Source organism: Parasteatoda tepidariorum, chromosome 7, assembly GCF_982258835.1.
Source record: "Parasteatoda tepidariorum strain Cologne lab strain chromosome 7, Ptep-v5.0, whole genome shotgun sequence".
NCBI lineage: Eukaryota > Metazoa > Arthropoda > Arachnida > Araneae > Theridiidae > Parasteatoda > Parasteatoda tepidariorum.
In genome coordinates, this window is record NC_141761.1 from 61,755,404 (window position 1) to 61,773,908 (window position 18,505).

At 28.7% G+C, this 18,505-nt stretch overlaps 1 protein-coding gene across 1 annotated transcript in view; it reads right to left on the reverse strand.

Moving 5' to 3' along the window:
• LOC107451584 (uncharacterized) overlaps positions 1-4,562 on the reverse strand; it is a 47,284-nt gene extending 42,722 nt beyond the window's left edge. The window contains exon 1 of the mRNA XM_087167903.1: positions 4,437-4,562. Within this exon, the coding sequence (XP_087024029.1) occupies positions 4,437-4,438 (2 nt within the window). The 5' untranslated portion in view covers positions 4,439-4,562. The remainder of the gene's footprint in view (positions 1-4,436) is intronic.
• Positions 4,563-18,505: the final 13,943 nt, after the last annotated feature.

The following is an 18,505-nucleotide window of genomic DNA, read 5'->3' on the forward strand; positions in this document are numbered from 1 at the left end:
TTGAAAGTCATTGGAATATTCCTCGAACCAATCCATGACGATTCGACATGGTGCATTACCTCGTATGACATGGTGCTTATGACATGATGCATTATCCTGTTGGTAAAAACCATCCCCCGCTGGAAAAACTGTTGCCTTGAATGGATGAACCTGGTCTGCAACTATGTTCAAGTAGCTTACAGACGTCAAGGATTGTTCTGTGAGAATTATGGGTCCCAATGTGTCCCATGAAAACATTGATCCTGGGCGATAAACCATGAAAACCTGGGCGAGCCCATTGTTATAGATGGAGGGTGGTCATAGTGAAATGGCTCCTCGGTGTATATAATAATTTTCATAGTTTGCAAAAAAATGCATGATACTCAATAGAATGCCCGTGATTTAAATGGGAAAATATATACATAAAAAAATAGAAAAATAAATAACTAGGATGGCTTTTTAAGGCCTCACATACCTTTTAATACTTCAAAAAATCGATTTTTTTAATAATATTTTATTCTATTCTATGGATCTTTCTGAAAATTTGGGAAAAAAAAAGCATAAAAAAATTTACATTAGATCAAAAGTTATCGAAAAAATAAGTCATACATTTTCTTTAATAAAATATGTCCTGTTTTGTGTTTAAACTCATTTATCTCAAAATGCTATTTTTACACCTTGCGCGCACAATATCTCGAAAACTATTGATTAGAATTGCACAAAATTTTTACAGCAGGTCTCAAATACCTGTTTCTATAAATTAACGAAGCCATTTGAAGGTGGGATTAATGTATTGACATTTAAAAAAATGAAATAGCAATTTTTTTTGTTAAAATTTTTTAATAAATTTTAAAAAAAATTTTTGCATAGAGAAAAAAGTAAAATTATTTGTTCATTCTTCGTCATTTTAGTTTTACCATATATTTCTATACTCACAAAAAAAATCAAGCAAATATTATGTAAACTTTTTCCAGAAGCTTGCGCGCAAATAAAAACAGAAGAATTTTATTGAATTAAAATTTCAATTAAGAAATTTCTTAATTTTTGAAAAAAATTTTTGCATTGTTTTCAAAATGTAGACTATGTATAGTGTCATATTTCAAAATTTGGTATTTTTAGAATAATTATTATAAAATTGGCAGATGATTGAAAATTGCTCGTTTTCTCTCATTTTTTACCTATTAAAAGGTATGTGAGGCCTTAATATGATTAGGAAAAATCTGAGCCAGATATCAGAGGTAGAGATCAGGTTTCGTTAAAACCCATCTTTATGTCAAAACCAAAAAAGTTATTTAGTATTAAAAAAGAAATTTAATTCTCAGCACAGTATTTTTCAGACCTGATTTGAATTCATATAGTAAAATAAAGTGATACATTTTAATATTTACATAGGACAGAAAAATTTATGTTTGTATTTATGTTATATTGCTAAACTTTAAAAATTTTTATGGTGGTTTTGTGAAAATTTGTAGACTGATTCCAAAAATTAGATTCAAGTCGAGAAACATCGGAACGGTTTTATCTGAAAATATACTCACTATGTTGAATGTTGTTTTATATATAAAAGCGCAAACTCCCTATTTTTATAACTTGCTTAGAGTTGTACAGAGCACAAATAAATAAACGAAAAACCTTCAAAAAATTTTATCAAATGATCGGATATTTACATACTAGGACCTAATAATTATGTTTTCAAATGTGCTAATTAGTGAATGAAAAACATAGTTTAATATGGGGTAGCTGCAATCTAGGAAATATGGTCCCAATATCTTGGTCAGGAGAACGGTCCAAAGTTTGAACCTCATAGTGTTAATTTTACTTTTTGAATATCTTGAGGTATTTTTAAGTGAATTGAAAATTATCTGCCTCCAATTAGGAAATTCTATTATCAAAATATAATTTAACGCCAAAATTAAATTTTAATGCCTACTATTTTTTTTATATTATTTATCAATATTTTTAAAAATTTTGAAAAGTGACGTATAAAAATTTTTGCATCATCATAAATAACTTAATTTTATATGGCTAAATGAAAAAATTTTTACAAAATTGATAGAATAGTTTCTGAAAAAGCAATTTTAAAAAAGGGTGAAAAAAATTTTTTTGAATTTAATTTTTTAACTATTTGACCGATTATGTTCAAATTTTTTTTTTATCACGTAAAATTACATTCCTTAAAATATTGTAAAAAATTTTATTCCTTTCAGTTCAAAATATTTTCGACTTATTTTAAACTAAATATTAAAAAATAAAAATAAACAATTATTAAAAGTTATTTTTGGTGTTGCATTGTTAAATAAATAAATTTTATAACTATCGTGCAATTATTTTCGAATTCGCTCAAAAATTTCCTGAGAAATGGTGAAATACACAAAAAGTAAAATTATTATTAAGAGGTACGAACTTTGGAACGCTACCATGGCCAAACTATTGGGACAATATTCCCCTAATTGTAGCAACTCCCTATATTTGGGAAGAGTTCACAAATCATAATCCGTCAAAAAAAGTATGTTTATTCAGAGAAAGTATATTTCGTATCTGATTTTGTGTCGTTGTTGTGTTTAATATTGTCTGCATTAATTAATTAGCAAATTTCAGATTACCCTCTTGAACCATTAAAATGAAGACCTAGATCATGAAAATCCGACTATTAGATCAACATTTAATCAGGGTGCTTTGTTGTACACTGCTTTGTTGCTTTACTGCACACAGTAAGAAATTTTTGAGTGTATTGAACCATAATATCGTTCATGTATGCAAAGTTTTAGTATGATTCCAAGGTGAACCATATTATCCTACTTCTATAACTTTAATGCACATTAAAATGGTTCAGCTTGTATGGAACCATAGTACAAATGAATTTTTTATTGATATCGCAGCATATTTTTACCAAATTATAGTTCAAGAGTATGGTCCAGCAGTAAACTAATTTTTCTGAGAATGGAAAAAACTGACCTATTGGTGAAAGATATATATAAGTTACCATTTCGTAAAAGAACGACCTTAAGAGTTCTTTCGAATGAATCAATAAATAACCCTCATTAATCAACTTTGCTTTATCATTAAGTAACTAACAATAAACTCGAGAGTTATTTAATGTTAACATAGTAAATTATAATGAGTAAAATCAAATTTGTTGAAAAGTCTGCAAATGATGCAAAATATTTAGAGTCTATCAAAATTTAAAAATAAATCTATCTGTATTAACAAATTTATTATACTGAATAGTTTTTAAAAGATTTTTATAAGCTTAAAGTGATTTTTATATATTTTTATATAAAATAATACATAACTAAATAATTCTTATAACTGAAATTAATTTTATACTTTTTTTGTGGGGGATGAAATCGATAAGAAAAATCCCAACAATAACAGAAATATTTCAATTAAGAACCAAACTTTCTTAAGAAATAATGAAACTTTAAATCGAACTGTCTTTGAAAGTCTTCAAAATAAGCCTTTGATAGTTGCTTTTTCACAGAATGGAGCAGATATAATTTCAGATCAGAAGTTTCTATTTCCCGCAATTTTTTTTTCCTTTTCTCTAGAATTTATTTTTTGCGGTATTGTAAGTTTATTAAGGACATAGACAAGGGTAGTAAAAAAACAAAGTTTTCATTTTCAAAACTCTATAGAGTAAAAAAGATGCCTTATAAAAATTTATTTATAAATTTTTAAAACTGGTTACTATAATCCGGTTGCGTTATATACTGAAAACTGGCAAAACTAAACATTTTTCTTAAATTTTTTATTATCACTTAAACTTTTACTGCCATCATGCTATGCATTTTTCTACCTATTTTATGGTTTTAATAAAGTGAAATAAGATAAAATATCATCATTGCGTCACTGTATACTTGTCGTGTGATGTGTTTAAGTGACGCGAAATATTTCATTTTATCCAGTTTCTTGCCACGTACTATCATGGTTATTCATCTACCAGACAATGAATCAAGACAGTAAAAAAAGAAAGAAAATTATTGTAAAAAAAAGCATTCATCTCTATAGCATCTACACTGTAAAAAAAGTCGCTCCAAAAATGGTGGCAACTACCTGGCACCAAAGTGGAGTAGTGAAACTCTATGCATAACTCTTGATCTAGTACACTTCACCAAAGTTCCTTTACGCGACATGGTGTAAATTAACCACATTTTTTTCATTCAAAAATATTAAAATTTATACTTACGGAAAGACATGATACACATAGCAATTATTAATTTTTTTTACAATACAATATAATAAGAAACATTAATTTAGAATGCGTAGGCATACTGATTCTCAAAAAAAAAATAGCTTGCAAATCAAACATCCGCGTAACACAACGAGAATCCTCAGACGATTCGAATTAGGTTTAACTAAACGGGAATGGATCGAAATAATACATTATAAAATCATTTAACAGTGATTTAAAAATTGAAATATAATTATCCTTATTGCACAGCTAAAAGCATACTTACATATTAAACAGCGATTTGTGTTTCTGTTAATGAATATCAGCGTTGACAATAACAACAAACTCTTGTTAACTTATTCCAGTCAGTAAACTAACTACTCGCTACATTCTACTTGGCGTTTCTTGATACTCAAAGCACGCCAAATGCCTAAAATTTGGTGTTCTCAGAAGTGAAAATATTCTTTACATGGTGTAAGAGTTTGAAAGTTTGATGTAAGATTATTCAATTTTAAGTTCTCAGATTTAAATTTCACTCCTTAAATTGATTATGAAAACTCGACTTTGGGTTAACCCGGAATACAATATACAATTACGGAATGACCAATTTTTTGGATTGTTCAACATTATGTTTGAAGAGATATTACGAAACAGTTTTTACCGTGCAATTATAGAATAGCTCAAACAATATTTTTATCGTAATTCCCAGGAAGTTGCACAATTGTGATAAAGACAATAATTCATCAAAGCAGAAGTCAGAATGTATTTAAAAAAAGAGCTGCTTAACTTCTGTCGCTTCCAAACTCAAGTGTAAGCCTTTTGATTTATTAAATGATATAATATCAACAACATTCTCATTTCAGTTTAATATGTAGCAAATCAAAGATTATTTTAAGGGAAAAGAAGTATTTTATAACTTTTCATTCAGAGGTTATTAAAAAATATCTTGTCGGGCTAAAAACATTTTCCTATACCTGAGTTTACGATGTTTTCTATCGTTTACGAAATTTTCGATACTGAGAAGTCTATTTTAATATTATTACGAAGTTTTGTATTTTAAGTGTGAAAAAAGATAAATAAATGAAATAAAATAAAACATATTTTGCTCAATGATTTCACATTTTGAAGTTTAAATTGTCAAATACCTTGAAGTACACATTACTTTTGGTCATCATTAAAATATTTATTCCTTCTTATGTTAAAATATGCATGCGTGTATCATTTTAAAGTTAATGCAGTTGTTTTTTTAAAAGTACATGAAGGTTTGACCTATAACTCTCAATTGACCGCATTACAGCATATGAGTTTAAAATTATTTTGTCGAATAAGCAATTTATTGAAACTGTCCACGCATACAATTTAAATTATAACTATTTTGCAATTACACTTTATAACGATAACCAATTTATAATCAGCGGCATACAGAGTAAAATAATTCGTTATTATAACACGTCTGGTTTTGCCTATATTAATGTGTCTTTATGACAGTTGCTTGAAGTTTTGACCACAAAAAATGAAATTTGATAAACGATAACTTGTTAATCTGTTTTCTTAGACTAGGGATACGTGCGTTTTCGTACGACCATTTTAATGTTTTGTCTACAGTTCTAGTTTCTTCAAAAACAGTTCCTTTGCAATTGTTATTTATTTCACTTTAGCAATTTGAATGACTATTGAAAGCAGGATTAAAGTAAACTTTAGTGCATCAGTAGTTTGCTCTAAAAAAATATATAGGATCTACCCATGGGGCCGATTAAGCAACTTTTGTTTGCATTGCCAATAAACGATACTACTCTATGGTGAAGGACAAAGTAAGCAAGAAGGTATCAAATATATAAATTGCACTTCACTACTAACCAACACAGGCTGTGAGATTTTTGGAAATGGTAAAAAAATCAGAGATTATATCACCTAAAATATAATTTCAAATTAATGGAAAACAAATTAAGCAATTTCAAATTAAACTCTTGAACTGAAAACCCAAATCAGTGTGAAATTAAAACATTTAAATTTTCCAAATGCTTCGGGAAAAATTTTCCGATATTCTTTAATGATCCCTAGAAAAATCCTGGTATAAGAACTTAAAACTAAAACTAAAAAATTATGTTGATTAGCCACGACCGTAAGTGACGCGAAACTTGAAAAAATTGAGATAATTGTCGCTTTTTTTTTCAAAACTACTTGAGTCATAAAATAAGCATCTTGAATCGTAAAATAGTTGTACAATTTTAAAAAGCAGTCAAAATATTAAAAAAAAAATTATTTTGCTAATTTCTAAAAATTTTGAGTGCGATTGCGTGAACGGAAGATATAATTACCGGTCAAAAATACCAATTTTAAAAACTTTAAAATCAATTTTCTTCTTTTTTTTTCTCCATACGGCATCTTTTCTATACTATACTCCTACTGGGATAATGCTCCCTGTAGGATCTACTGGGAGCACTATTGAAATGATCCTCGTATACTTCGGCTTTTTTTGGCCAGCCTTACTACAGAAGAAGTTTTTTTTTACTTTTTTTTTAAACACATAACTTAAGATTAAAAGAAATGTGAAACATTTATCTCAACGGACTAACGAATAAAATACAAGCTAGTTGCTAGAATTTTAAAGCAATGTAAGCAGTATTAAATGCTACTTATAACTATTATGATTTGGCTTGAACGTACATTTTCATACTTCGAGAATATGTTTTTCAAAACAAGAATGTTTTAAAAAAGAACAATTATTTTTGTTCGCTTGTTAATTTTTAAATAGTTTCATTTGATGTAAATAGCTTCAAAACCTAAATTTATATTCTATTATTTTTTAACTGTATGTTTAAACTGCTGTGTCCATCAACTGAGATGCTATGTCCATCAATCAAAAGTTCATCATCTATCGGAAAAGAGAAATGGACGTTTCTAACCATTTCACGGCCAATACGAGTTTCAAGATAAATACAGAATGTTTCCTAAAGACCACTCTTAATATGCATATTTAGAATTCGTATCAAAAACAAAAATAAAGCAAATACAATTACAGTCACATATTAATATTTAACCGCGAAAAAAAAAACAGAAACGCTATCTAAATCGGAATTGGCAGATATAATAATTTTCAAAACAGGTTTAATCGGCGATTAAAGCTTGAAGGTATGCTTTTCAACTCCTGTCTTTTGTATCCTGTCTTTTTGTTTAATACCCTCACATTCCTTTACCGTGATTTGTAAGATTTCAATAGCGTTTTTTGTTTTTTCCGAGGCTAAATATTAATTTGTGACTCCCAATGTGATACAGAAAACAGATAAACCCCTAAGAACAGATAATGAGGATGGTATTTACACGACATCCCTTATAATAAGCTTAATAATTATTATAAAAAATTAAAAGCTCAATAATTATTATTTTGGTTCAGCTGTTCCGAGTTTAAAGTTTTCGATATATTACTCTTAATTGATTTCAAGTAATTAAATTGATTAATCTTAACTGATTTTAATAAAAATTTAAGGAAGAATTAGTTTCATTTAAAAATTAGAAAGATTGATTTGGAAATTTCGGAGCATTTTCACCTTACTAATACGTTTTTTAACATGCAGTTTTGAGCCGCGATGGTTGAGGGGATAAAGCATTCGCCTTTCAAGTGAAGTAAACCGGGTTCGAATCCCAGCGATTGATGGTCTGTATGAATTGCTCATCCGTCTTGCACCGATCACAGTGCTGACGTGAAATGTCCTCAGTGGTAGACGGATCATGGGTTAGGGTCCCTTTGCCATCCTTGGTTTTCTTGGTTTTCCTCTCCATGTAACACAAATGCTGGTTACTTTCATCAGAAAGTCCACCTCGAAGGCAAACTTCTCCCAATACTTGATCCAGGAGTTCTCTAGTCTTCTGGATTGAGCTCAAAACTGCAAGGCTACGAAATATGAACATTAGTCGTAATCCCATATTTAGGTCAGCTGTTCAACGATGGTTATAAATTTTTTTTTTAAAAATGTAGCTCTACAAATTATTTTAAAGATTAAAGTAAAATAAAAGAATGATTTAATAGTGTTCTTTCGATCCTTAAATTGTCTTTTTTTTGCGAATTTTTATTTTTAGAAACCTTTTTGCTGCTTAAATTGAATCAAACTGCCTCAACATATATTTTTATTTTATAACCGTCGTTGAACAGCCGACCCAATTTCATGGGTTTAAGACTACTTACGTTCAACTCCGTAGCCTTGTAATTTTGAACCAATCCAGAAGACAAGGAAACTCCTGGATCAGTACCCCCAGAGGTACTGATTTGTTGTGGGAACATGGAGGACTTTGAGACTCGACAGATTTAACGTGCATCAGTCACAATTTACTACACGGGGAGTCTTCGGCCGACGAGGATCGAACCCACGACCTCTTGGATATGGGCCCAGCACCCTACCGACCAGGCTATCCCGGCCCCCCGCTTCAACATATAAATGTAATTAAAGGTATTTATTTCAAACACTTAATTTTTAATCCATCACGATATGGTTTTCCTTTAACATAGAGTTTATTATTACGCTGGCTTGTTGTAACTTTTTTTAAAATAATTATTTAAAATAAGCTGAAATTTGATTTCCGAATCTTTATTTTGAAAATAAAAATAAACCTTACAGAAACATCTCAGAAATCCTCACTATTTTCTAAGCAAACAAAACTAATTTATTTAGCAATAAAGATTTCTTAAATTAGCATTCCATTAACGTAATTTGTTCAAATAACTTTTTCTCCAAAAGACATTAAATAATTTAGAGAGAATTTTTCACTTAGCAAATTACTAAAAGAAACTTAGTTAATTTAAAATTTATTCTGTGCTTTACCGCAAAGATCAAAGTCAAATGTGTTAATTTCCTTCATTTTGAAAAGTAATTACGCTTTTAATGTTTACTCCTTGTAAAGAAAGCAGCATTCAATATTTCTTGCCATTAGTAGAATTATGAAGATTAAAAAGCTTTACTCAGAAAAGGAAGTAACATTGCGGTAAAAGACGGCAATAAATATTGAAGTTAATAATTTTTATGATAAGAGCTCATGATGATAATATATTCTGATAAATGAAAAACCGCATTATGAGTGAATTAAAGTTAAAAGGAGAAATTATCCTCAATAACTGAACCATTATTGCGTTATTATAAGGAATTCGAGTACTCTTAATAAGGAATTTAATCGCAAGGCATTGCGTGGCGACTTTTAGGGTCATGTAAATGTATTGGAGAAAATTATGGAAATACTTATATACTAACACATTTTTCAGATTTCTGAAAAAATTATTTTAAAACTTTAGAAGTGTTTAGATCATGCGATTTCTCATACATATCAATACAGTTTAGAGCTTTTAGGGATTTAAGGGGCAGATATATTAAATTAGGAATGAAAAATAGTGTTTTTGAACAACTTATGACAAAAAACAGAAATAAGCTTATAACTTGTATCAATTACTTTGATAATTAAATACAATAACTGCACAAAATTTCGTAAAACTAAACTCAGTGGCGCGACAGCCCATAGAGAGCCATGGCCTACTGTGTCCATCTCAGTTTTCTTGACCTTGGGCTCTGGGATGCAGGAGCAGATGTTCCAGTCAGCCGAATGATTAAGCTATATGGTTAAGGGTTTTGTATAACCTAGATACATGCCAAGGGCTTGGAAGAAGGGGGAAAAAAGTCAGCCGAACGTGGAACCCCCAGTGTTTAGTTCCCAAACATGCTTGGTACTCATTTATCGACCCACTGAAGGGATGAAAAGCTGAGACAACCTTGCCTGGCCCGAGGATCGAACCCAGGACCTGTGATACGGAAACGCAAAGCGCTACCACTCAGCCACTGAGCGACCAAAATTTCGTAAACCTAGTCTAAATATTCATAGAGATATGAACATTTTTATCAAAAAAACTACTTTTTTTGCCTTCCTTTTTTTTACTATAACTTAACTATACTATACTAACTTAACTAAATTTTTACTATAACTTTTTTTCTATAACTTAAACAAAGTTTTTATCAAAATTTTTAACTGTAACAAAAATATCCTTTTTAAATGTGAAAAGAATTCGTTTAAAATTGCGCTATATATGAGCATTTGCATTCATCCTTTCACACTGCGTACGTTCGGAAAAAAAAATTTTAAATCGCCTTTTATCATATATTTGTTCTGAATATTATTTGGTAATTTATGGAGAAAAATCCGATTCGAATATCTCGAAAATTTAAAAAGTTTGGAGCAATGTTATACCGAGCTTGTGTAAATTTGAAAAAGAAAGCTGTAAATGTTCAGGGGTTATCCACACATTTTGTTTTGTACTATTAAACAAGATTTTTTAAAAATTATATCTACATTATATTTTTAACTATTGACTATCGTTTATTTCACATGTTTTCTTTCTTAATACCATCACATTTTGCTGTCAAGTTCATCATTTTAAGGTAATACCATTTGTTAATTAAATCTTTGTACATGATTCAAAAGGAAAATTTTTATGAGACTCCTTACCATTTAAAGCTTTCAGCAAAAAAATTTCAAAAACTACTTAGAGAATAGCTAGAAACTTTTTATGATTTCAATGCACTCAAATTGGACTTTTTTCATAAATTTTCAAATAAGATTCAGAAAAAAATTATAGAAAAAAAATTTCAATATTTTTTACGCAAACACAGTGTTAAAATATGACTTTAAATACCCATATCTTGCTCAATTTGTAATTTTTTTTTCAAGTTTTAAAATGATAAGTTCATAATTAATAAAAATTACTCTGTAAGGTTTGCGAAATTTTCTGAATATTTTTGGACTTGCTTTAAAATTGTAACTTATTATAATATATTGTACAAAATAATTGGGTACTTATAAAAATGTCCATATCTTCATGAATATTTACGCTAGGCCTCCGAAGTTTTGTGCGGTTTTTTGCTTTCATAATTAGGCTCTTATAAAAATTTCCATATCTCCATGAATATTTAAGGTTTGTGGAATTTTGTGCAGTACAGAAATTTTGTGCTTTTATTATTAGGTTCTTATAAAAATGTCCATATCTCCATGAATATTTAAGCTAGGTTTGCGAAATTTTGTGCAATTATCACATATGATAACCAAAGGACTTATTATAAATTACAAGCTTATTTTGTAGATATCTATGAGAAATCACTTAAACACTTCGAAAGTTAGAAAATTATTCTCTAAGCATTTCTAGAAATATGTAAAAATGAGTTAGTATAGCAATGTTTTCATAATTTTGCCCAACTTCTGTATATCTGCTGGAATATTGTCGTTTCATTAATGTTTCATTTAACAGACTTTAAAACTTGTACTGTTCAAACTAATTGTTAAATGTTGAAAACGGGGGTAAAATAATCTGAAATTAGGGTTTTGCAAAATAATTAAACCTCCTGAATTCTCTGCAGGCAATAATGATGCAATTTGCCGTTATAAGTGAGTCATTGTGTATCTTCGCAATTTTTTTTCAAAATTTGCCACCTTTTCTCTTTTTTACGTATCGTGATGAACATTTAAAGATTAATTAACGATTAATTGAAGCGGAAGCATGTGATTGATCTACGATGGATTACCCACAGGACTCAATTCAATTCTTTTGCATCTAGACTATTTGAATTTTTATTACTTCGCAAAACAGCCACGAATCGAGTCTCAATTGACAATTTATGGTTCGTTTCTAAATTTTAACATTTTCTTAAAGAAATTCTGTTATACCATTTTGATTTTAATTAAAAATTAACCAAACTTAAAATGCGATTAATTTTGTTTTGATCAAGTACTCAACTTTGTGAATCTCATGAAGTTCTTTGATTTGTATTCTACTACAAATTATCGAAACATCGGGGTCTGCTTGACCTGATCCTAATTCAATGTTGTTAAATTTCATATGTTAAGCCCCTTTAACTCATTTTGTTAAGTGTTATGTTATGTTTTTTGTTAATTGTTTTATTGTAAAGTATATAGTGGAATATTTTTTTAATGGCGGGCACTTGGGACGTAGACCCACTGACCTCAGGAATGCCAGAACTGCTCACATTTACACAATCATACACACAAAGGAGTGGGACATAGAACACACAGAGAGAGAGAAAGAAACATCCATGCCCCGAGCAGGATTCGAACCCGCGACCATCGGCTCAGCAGGCAGGCACGCTAACCACTCAGCCACCTGGTCGGTTTATATATAGTGGAATATAATAGTTTGCATCGTGTTCCGAAACTTTCTTTGTTTTCAACGATACCATTTTCATGTATATATGCTCCGAGCAAACATTTCGTCAAAGTGACAAAATAACTATGGTCACTTCTTCAAAGAAACGAATTCCGTTAAAAGTTAAGAAATATTTCGTCATTCTTGTCCCGATTGTCCTGTTTTCATTCTAGTTTCATCAAATTAGTTAACAATCTTCCACGATGAACCAAGATGAAGCTCCGAGTTGAGGGAACTTTTCTTCATGCATTTGAGACATTAAATTTGGCTATAAATAGCGTGATTTTTTGACGAAATGATTCTCAAAATTAACGAAATAGAGCTCAAGAATTGCTGAATCATCAAAGTGAGAGTGTTATTTCTGACAGTGCATGTGACGTAATAATGGGGAAATTTTTAAATTATAACCAAAATAAAACTTTATCACGAAATATTAGCTTAATTAACATTGACTATATTATGTACTATTATGATCTCTTATGTTTTCTTATAATCTGTTTAAAATTACTATTTCAAGAGTTTAATAAATTTTTTAGTAAATACCTAAGTGGTTAGAAGAAGTAACATGTTCCGCGCAAGGTATGAAAACAGGAAGATTATTTCAATTGGAGAACTTCCACACTTACATTGCCAAAAACTGCAGAATTCACCAGAAAAAATTGAAAATGTATAAATGAAAATTCAAAAAAGAGAGTGTTTCTGATATTTCTAGCATTTTAAATAGATCAAAGTGAGATATTTATCAAGTTCTGGTGAAAAAACATAATTTCGCCCTGTTACCGAAATGTGGACAACCACGTGCGATGAGTGTTTAGACTGATAGGAAAATTCGGATATTAGTATCAAGGCAAAATATGCTGATTCGTCAAATAAAAAAGCCTATCGGTACATCAGCGACTAAGGGCGCCACTTTAGACGTATTCAAAAATGCAATAACATTATTTTGAAAAAAAAAACTGAGCAAAAATCTTAAGTAGTACATCAATAAATGGTTATCTGTACTATTCACTGATGAAAAAAAATGGAACTTACATGGACCTGACGACTGGAACTAAAAAGAGCCAAGAAATTTCTTCAAGGGTCAGCAAGGAGGCAAATCTCTGATGATTTGGAAAATTTGGATGGAAAGGCAGCACCTGAAGTAAAGACAATCCCCTGAAACGTATGAAGGCAACGCATTTTCTCTTTTCACAATCTTATTAGAGGAACTTATATATTTCAACAAGAGAATGCCTCGATACACACTTCACGTTCGACAAAATATTGGCTGCCTAAGCAAAATGTTCATGTGCTAAGCTGGCCAGTCTTGTGACTAGAGCTGACTCTGATTGAGAAAGTTTGGGACATTTTAAACCACCAAGTATATAGGAATGGTAAACAAATATAACGCTGTTTAAAAATTCAAAGAGTCTTTTGAGAAAGCTGGTATTATTTCCTTCCAAAAATACATTATAAACTAATTATTGCAGACATCATGTATTTCATGTTATTTTGAATAATGGGGAATCACTATTCAAGATTATTTTAATACTGATAAATGGTGTCATTTTAGCTCTTGTACTTATGAAGCACTCCATTAAATCTTATTTTTAATTTATTTATCAAAAAGTCATGATAAAATAACTATTTTTCAGAAAATTATTTATTTCCAGTTCTAAATTCAATCATATGAACATGTCTTTCTGTTAACATTCTGTTGTAGCCTTAAGAAATCTAAAATTTTTGCTTCTGATTAAATTTTTGAGACAGAATGTAATTTCATAATATACCTTCACTAGTGAAACAACAATCAAATAATTATTTCTGTGATGTTAATAAAATTTGCATATATTCACTTTCCAATCGAGTATTTCAAATGTATTTGCAGATTAAAATTTTTATTATCATGAAATTCATGTGCTCTAAACTACTTTCCTTTGGATTAGAATGTATCTTGTATAATTAGCTACATGATTCTATTTGCATCCATACCATATTTTCGGGCAAACAGATCTATATTCTGGATTAAATATGGAATATATTAGATTACTGCAGGACATTTTCGATTTTCCTATATTTAATTTATAATGGAAAAGGAAATTACATTTATTTTAAAATAATCTCCTTTTTTCTGCAGACTTATTTTATAATTCCTTATTCATGTATCTTAAAAATCGATCTTAACGCTAGCACATTAAGAATTACTAGATTCAAAATTGTTTTTTTCTTTCGTATGGGATCAATTTAAATTTTGTTGATATTTTTTCATAATAGAATAGTTAATCTAAACGGAATATTCTTGCAATATTTATTTCAAAACGTATTTATTATAATAACTTCCATTTAGAATGTACGATTAATCTCAAAATCATGATATAAAGTATTGTTGAACTTGAAGCATTTTGTGAATCTATTCATATTGTGAGGACACTTAAGTTAGAAGACTTATTCAGAACTATCGTTAATGTATTTTTGATGAGCTATGTTCTATGAATTAAAAGAACAGAAAGAAGGAAGGAAGATAATTTCATTAGGAAAAATAACTGAAAATTAGTCATTCTAACGAAAAATATGATCTTATAAAAAAAAATTTCACGAAAAAATTTAGTTTGCACTCAAAAAATAAAATCATTGTTCTAAAACTATCTAACCTTTTATTAGTGAACTGTCTTTTCTACGCTAAAAAATGTCTGTAGCTGCAGTAAAAAAAGTTTTTTATTTCTCAAACAATAGTTACTTTTAGACCTCAGTCGTAGAATTAAGTGATATTATAATCAAGCTTTAAAATTCATGAAAATATAAGGGGGTTATTAATAAAATTTTTTTTTTTAAGAAAATAATTTTAATAAGCCTGTAGCACTAACATAATAAACCTGTAGCACAAACATCTCTCTGCATCTCGCTCTGAAATCGTAAGACTTGAGTGTTTTCATAGATTTACTTAACATTTTCTATAATTCTGAAATTACGGCAAAATGACCCGCAGCAATCAGTCCATCTGATTAACCATGAAATTTATGGTGAAGAACACTTTTTTAACTTTACAGTTTTGAAACCGTTTAAGACTTGTACGGTTAAAAAAAACATGAAAAGAAAACTATACGGTTTTGTAACCATTTACTACAAGCATAATTTTTAAACCATAAAAATGAAACTTAAATGGACATTAGAGCTCTATGGGTGCTGCGCCATTTTTTTGTGAAGAATTTTGTATTCTAATAATCTAAGGTCACCGATTGAAGAATGCAGAACACTGGAGACTTTTCATGTATTGAATAAATGGATTAAAATTACAAATTACAATTTTTGCTTCATGTTATTGATCAAACTCCTACTATTCTAAACACACTTAAACATTACCTGCATTAGATTTTTTCATGATTTAAAATACGGCCATTCCGTTAATGTTGATGCATAGAAAAAAAATCTGAATCAAATTACGGTGAAAAAGTACTGACATCATGATTGCAGCATCCATAAAAATTATTTGACAATGAAATCCGGTATAATAATCCGTAATGACAAAAGACTACGATGTAAAATTTTAAACCGTTATCTTCACAGCAATAGTTTTTTAATTACAGTGATTTTACAATAGAAAATTATGTTATATTAGATTTTTTTGTTCCATAGAACTTCATGATGAAAATGGATTTTACAATAAAATTAATTGGCACCCACGTTGCCGACACATTTTACCGGAATTTTATCCGGAATTTTTTCAGTGCACAAATTCCTATTGGTAACTTATGCTCAAAACTACAAACTTAAGAAAAGGAATAATTTTGTAAAAACTCTCCCTTCAATAAATCAGATATATTTTTTTATTCATAAAGTGCATTTTTTCCAAATATTTGTCAGAAAATATTTTATTATTGCAATAGTGATTTTTTTTTGTCGTATACAGAAACTATCGTATAATAATATTCCAGGAAAAATTGAATAGAATTTTTAACATTCCTTTGTTAAAATAATGAAAAGTATGTACTTATTGGCAGATTTCAGGCTTGAGAGTATGGTTGATATATATATAAATAAAAATTATTTCTGATGCATTAAGGTAATAAGAAATAAATTCACTTTTTATCAAAATATATAGAAGTATTATATTGCCGTAACCCGTAATTCCTTTTCCTCGTACACTCTCTTCTATTCCAGATGGTTATGGAGCATCGTAAATACCAATAGAGATAGAATTTCCTGAAAACTTATTGAAAAAGAATTCCAGAAATAGCAAAGAAAACGAAACTATGGAATTCTTTCTAAAGTCAATGTTACCTCAACGTTGTTTTCTTTTTATTCTGATGTATAGCTCTGTATTTAACTTCACAAATTTTCTACATTGAAAAAATCAATATATTTCCTTCTATTTAGTTGGTAGATTTCAGAAGAAGAAAATGCTTGCAAATATTTCCCTACAAAACAAATTATTCTGCTAGATTTGTTCGACATGCCGATAATTAATAAAAATATCAGGACAAAACATTTCGTGATAACTAATTCCGGCAATTTTTATTTCTATTTACTTACTGTAAATATGGATTTTCCAAACAATCCTTCGTTTTCTCATTTTGTCCTATACCTTCATTTAATTATATTTTAATTTATTTATTGTTTTAGGATTCTAAAGTCTTTTGATTACACTTCTTAAGCACAGTTAATTCGTAAAATCTTTACCAAGTCTAATATATCAAATTAAATGAGTAAAAAAGTAAAAACACTCGTCTCTAGCCTTATAGGCAATTAATTAACGTAAACTTGCATTGTAGTTACAATGCAGTTTATATATATACACATATATACACATATATATACATATATATACATGTATACATATATATACAGATACACACACATATATATATACACATATATATATATATATATAGACACATATATATATACACATATATATATATAGACACATATATATATACACATATATATATATATATAGACACATATATATATACACATATATATATATACACACATATATATATATATATACACATATATATATATACACATATATATATATATATATATATATATATATATATATATATATATATATATACATATATATATATATATATATATATATATATATATATATATATATATATATATATATATATATATATATATATATATATATATATATATATATATATATATATATATATATATATATATATATATATATATTTAATTTTAACTCCAACCTCCAACTCTATCAAGAATAGTTCACAATAATGGTTGCCATAGTGACAAAACCTGATGCAGTCCTTAATATTTAAAAGTAAACAATTTAAAATGTAAGTATGCCGTAAATAAGCTTTATAGATCTTTATTTAACCGCAAAATATTAATGTATTATTGACTATTTTCGACAGTAATTTTTTAAAAGTCACACATGTCCTCTTCAAATATGAATGTTTAATTTGTTATTGTATATCTGTCAAAGCGAATATTTATGATCTTTCCAGCAATTGTTGACGAGGAAATAATTTGCTAACACTTCATTTTTTGGAAGCAGTGGTTCATAAGTTTTAACCCTCTATTACCGACCCTCTTTTAGCGAAACCCCGAGAAGAAATTTAGTTAAATTTAGAAAATTAATTAATAGAAATTTCTTTAGCAAATGCAAAAAAAATATTAATCAACTAAAGACTAGTATTCGATTTATTTTTAAATATTTAAAAATTTAATACTTCATTATTTATTTTAAAACTATTTTATGAATGAATGAGAAGTGAACTTTTTCATCATGTAGTTTTTTAACAATACTAATCTTAAAATTGTGTTTTATGTCAGACAGTTGAATTTACGAGTCTAATGGGGCATCCAATCTAGTTCATAATTTGGTTTTATTGTATACATGAACTGAAGTGTTTTTCTCACTAAAATAAAAATGAAACAGAACAAAAATGAACGTGGATAATAGTTATCTTATCAGTATTTAATAACTAATGAAAAATTAACTGGATAAAAATTTTATTATAGTGTTTCGTAACTGATAATGTTGTCTTAACTCTCGGAACCCCTGTGACCTCTTCGTGGAACCCAAGGGTTCAAGGAACATCATTTAAAAACCACTACTATAAAGTACCGTCAGTAAATAAAGGGGAAAACATAACATTTTAATTTTATTTCGACCTATTTCTTTAAAAAGGCCACCA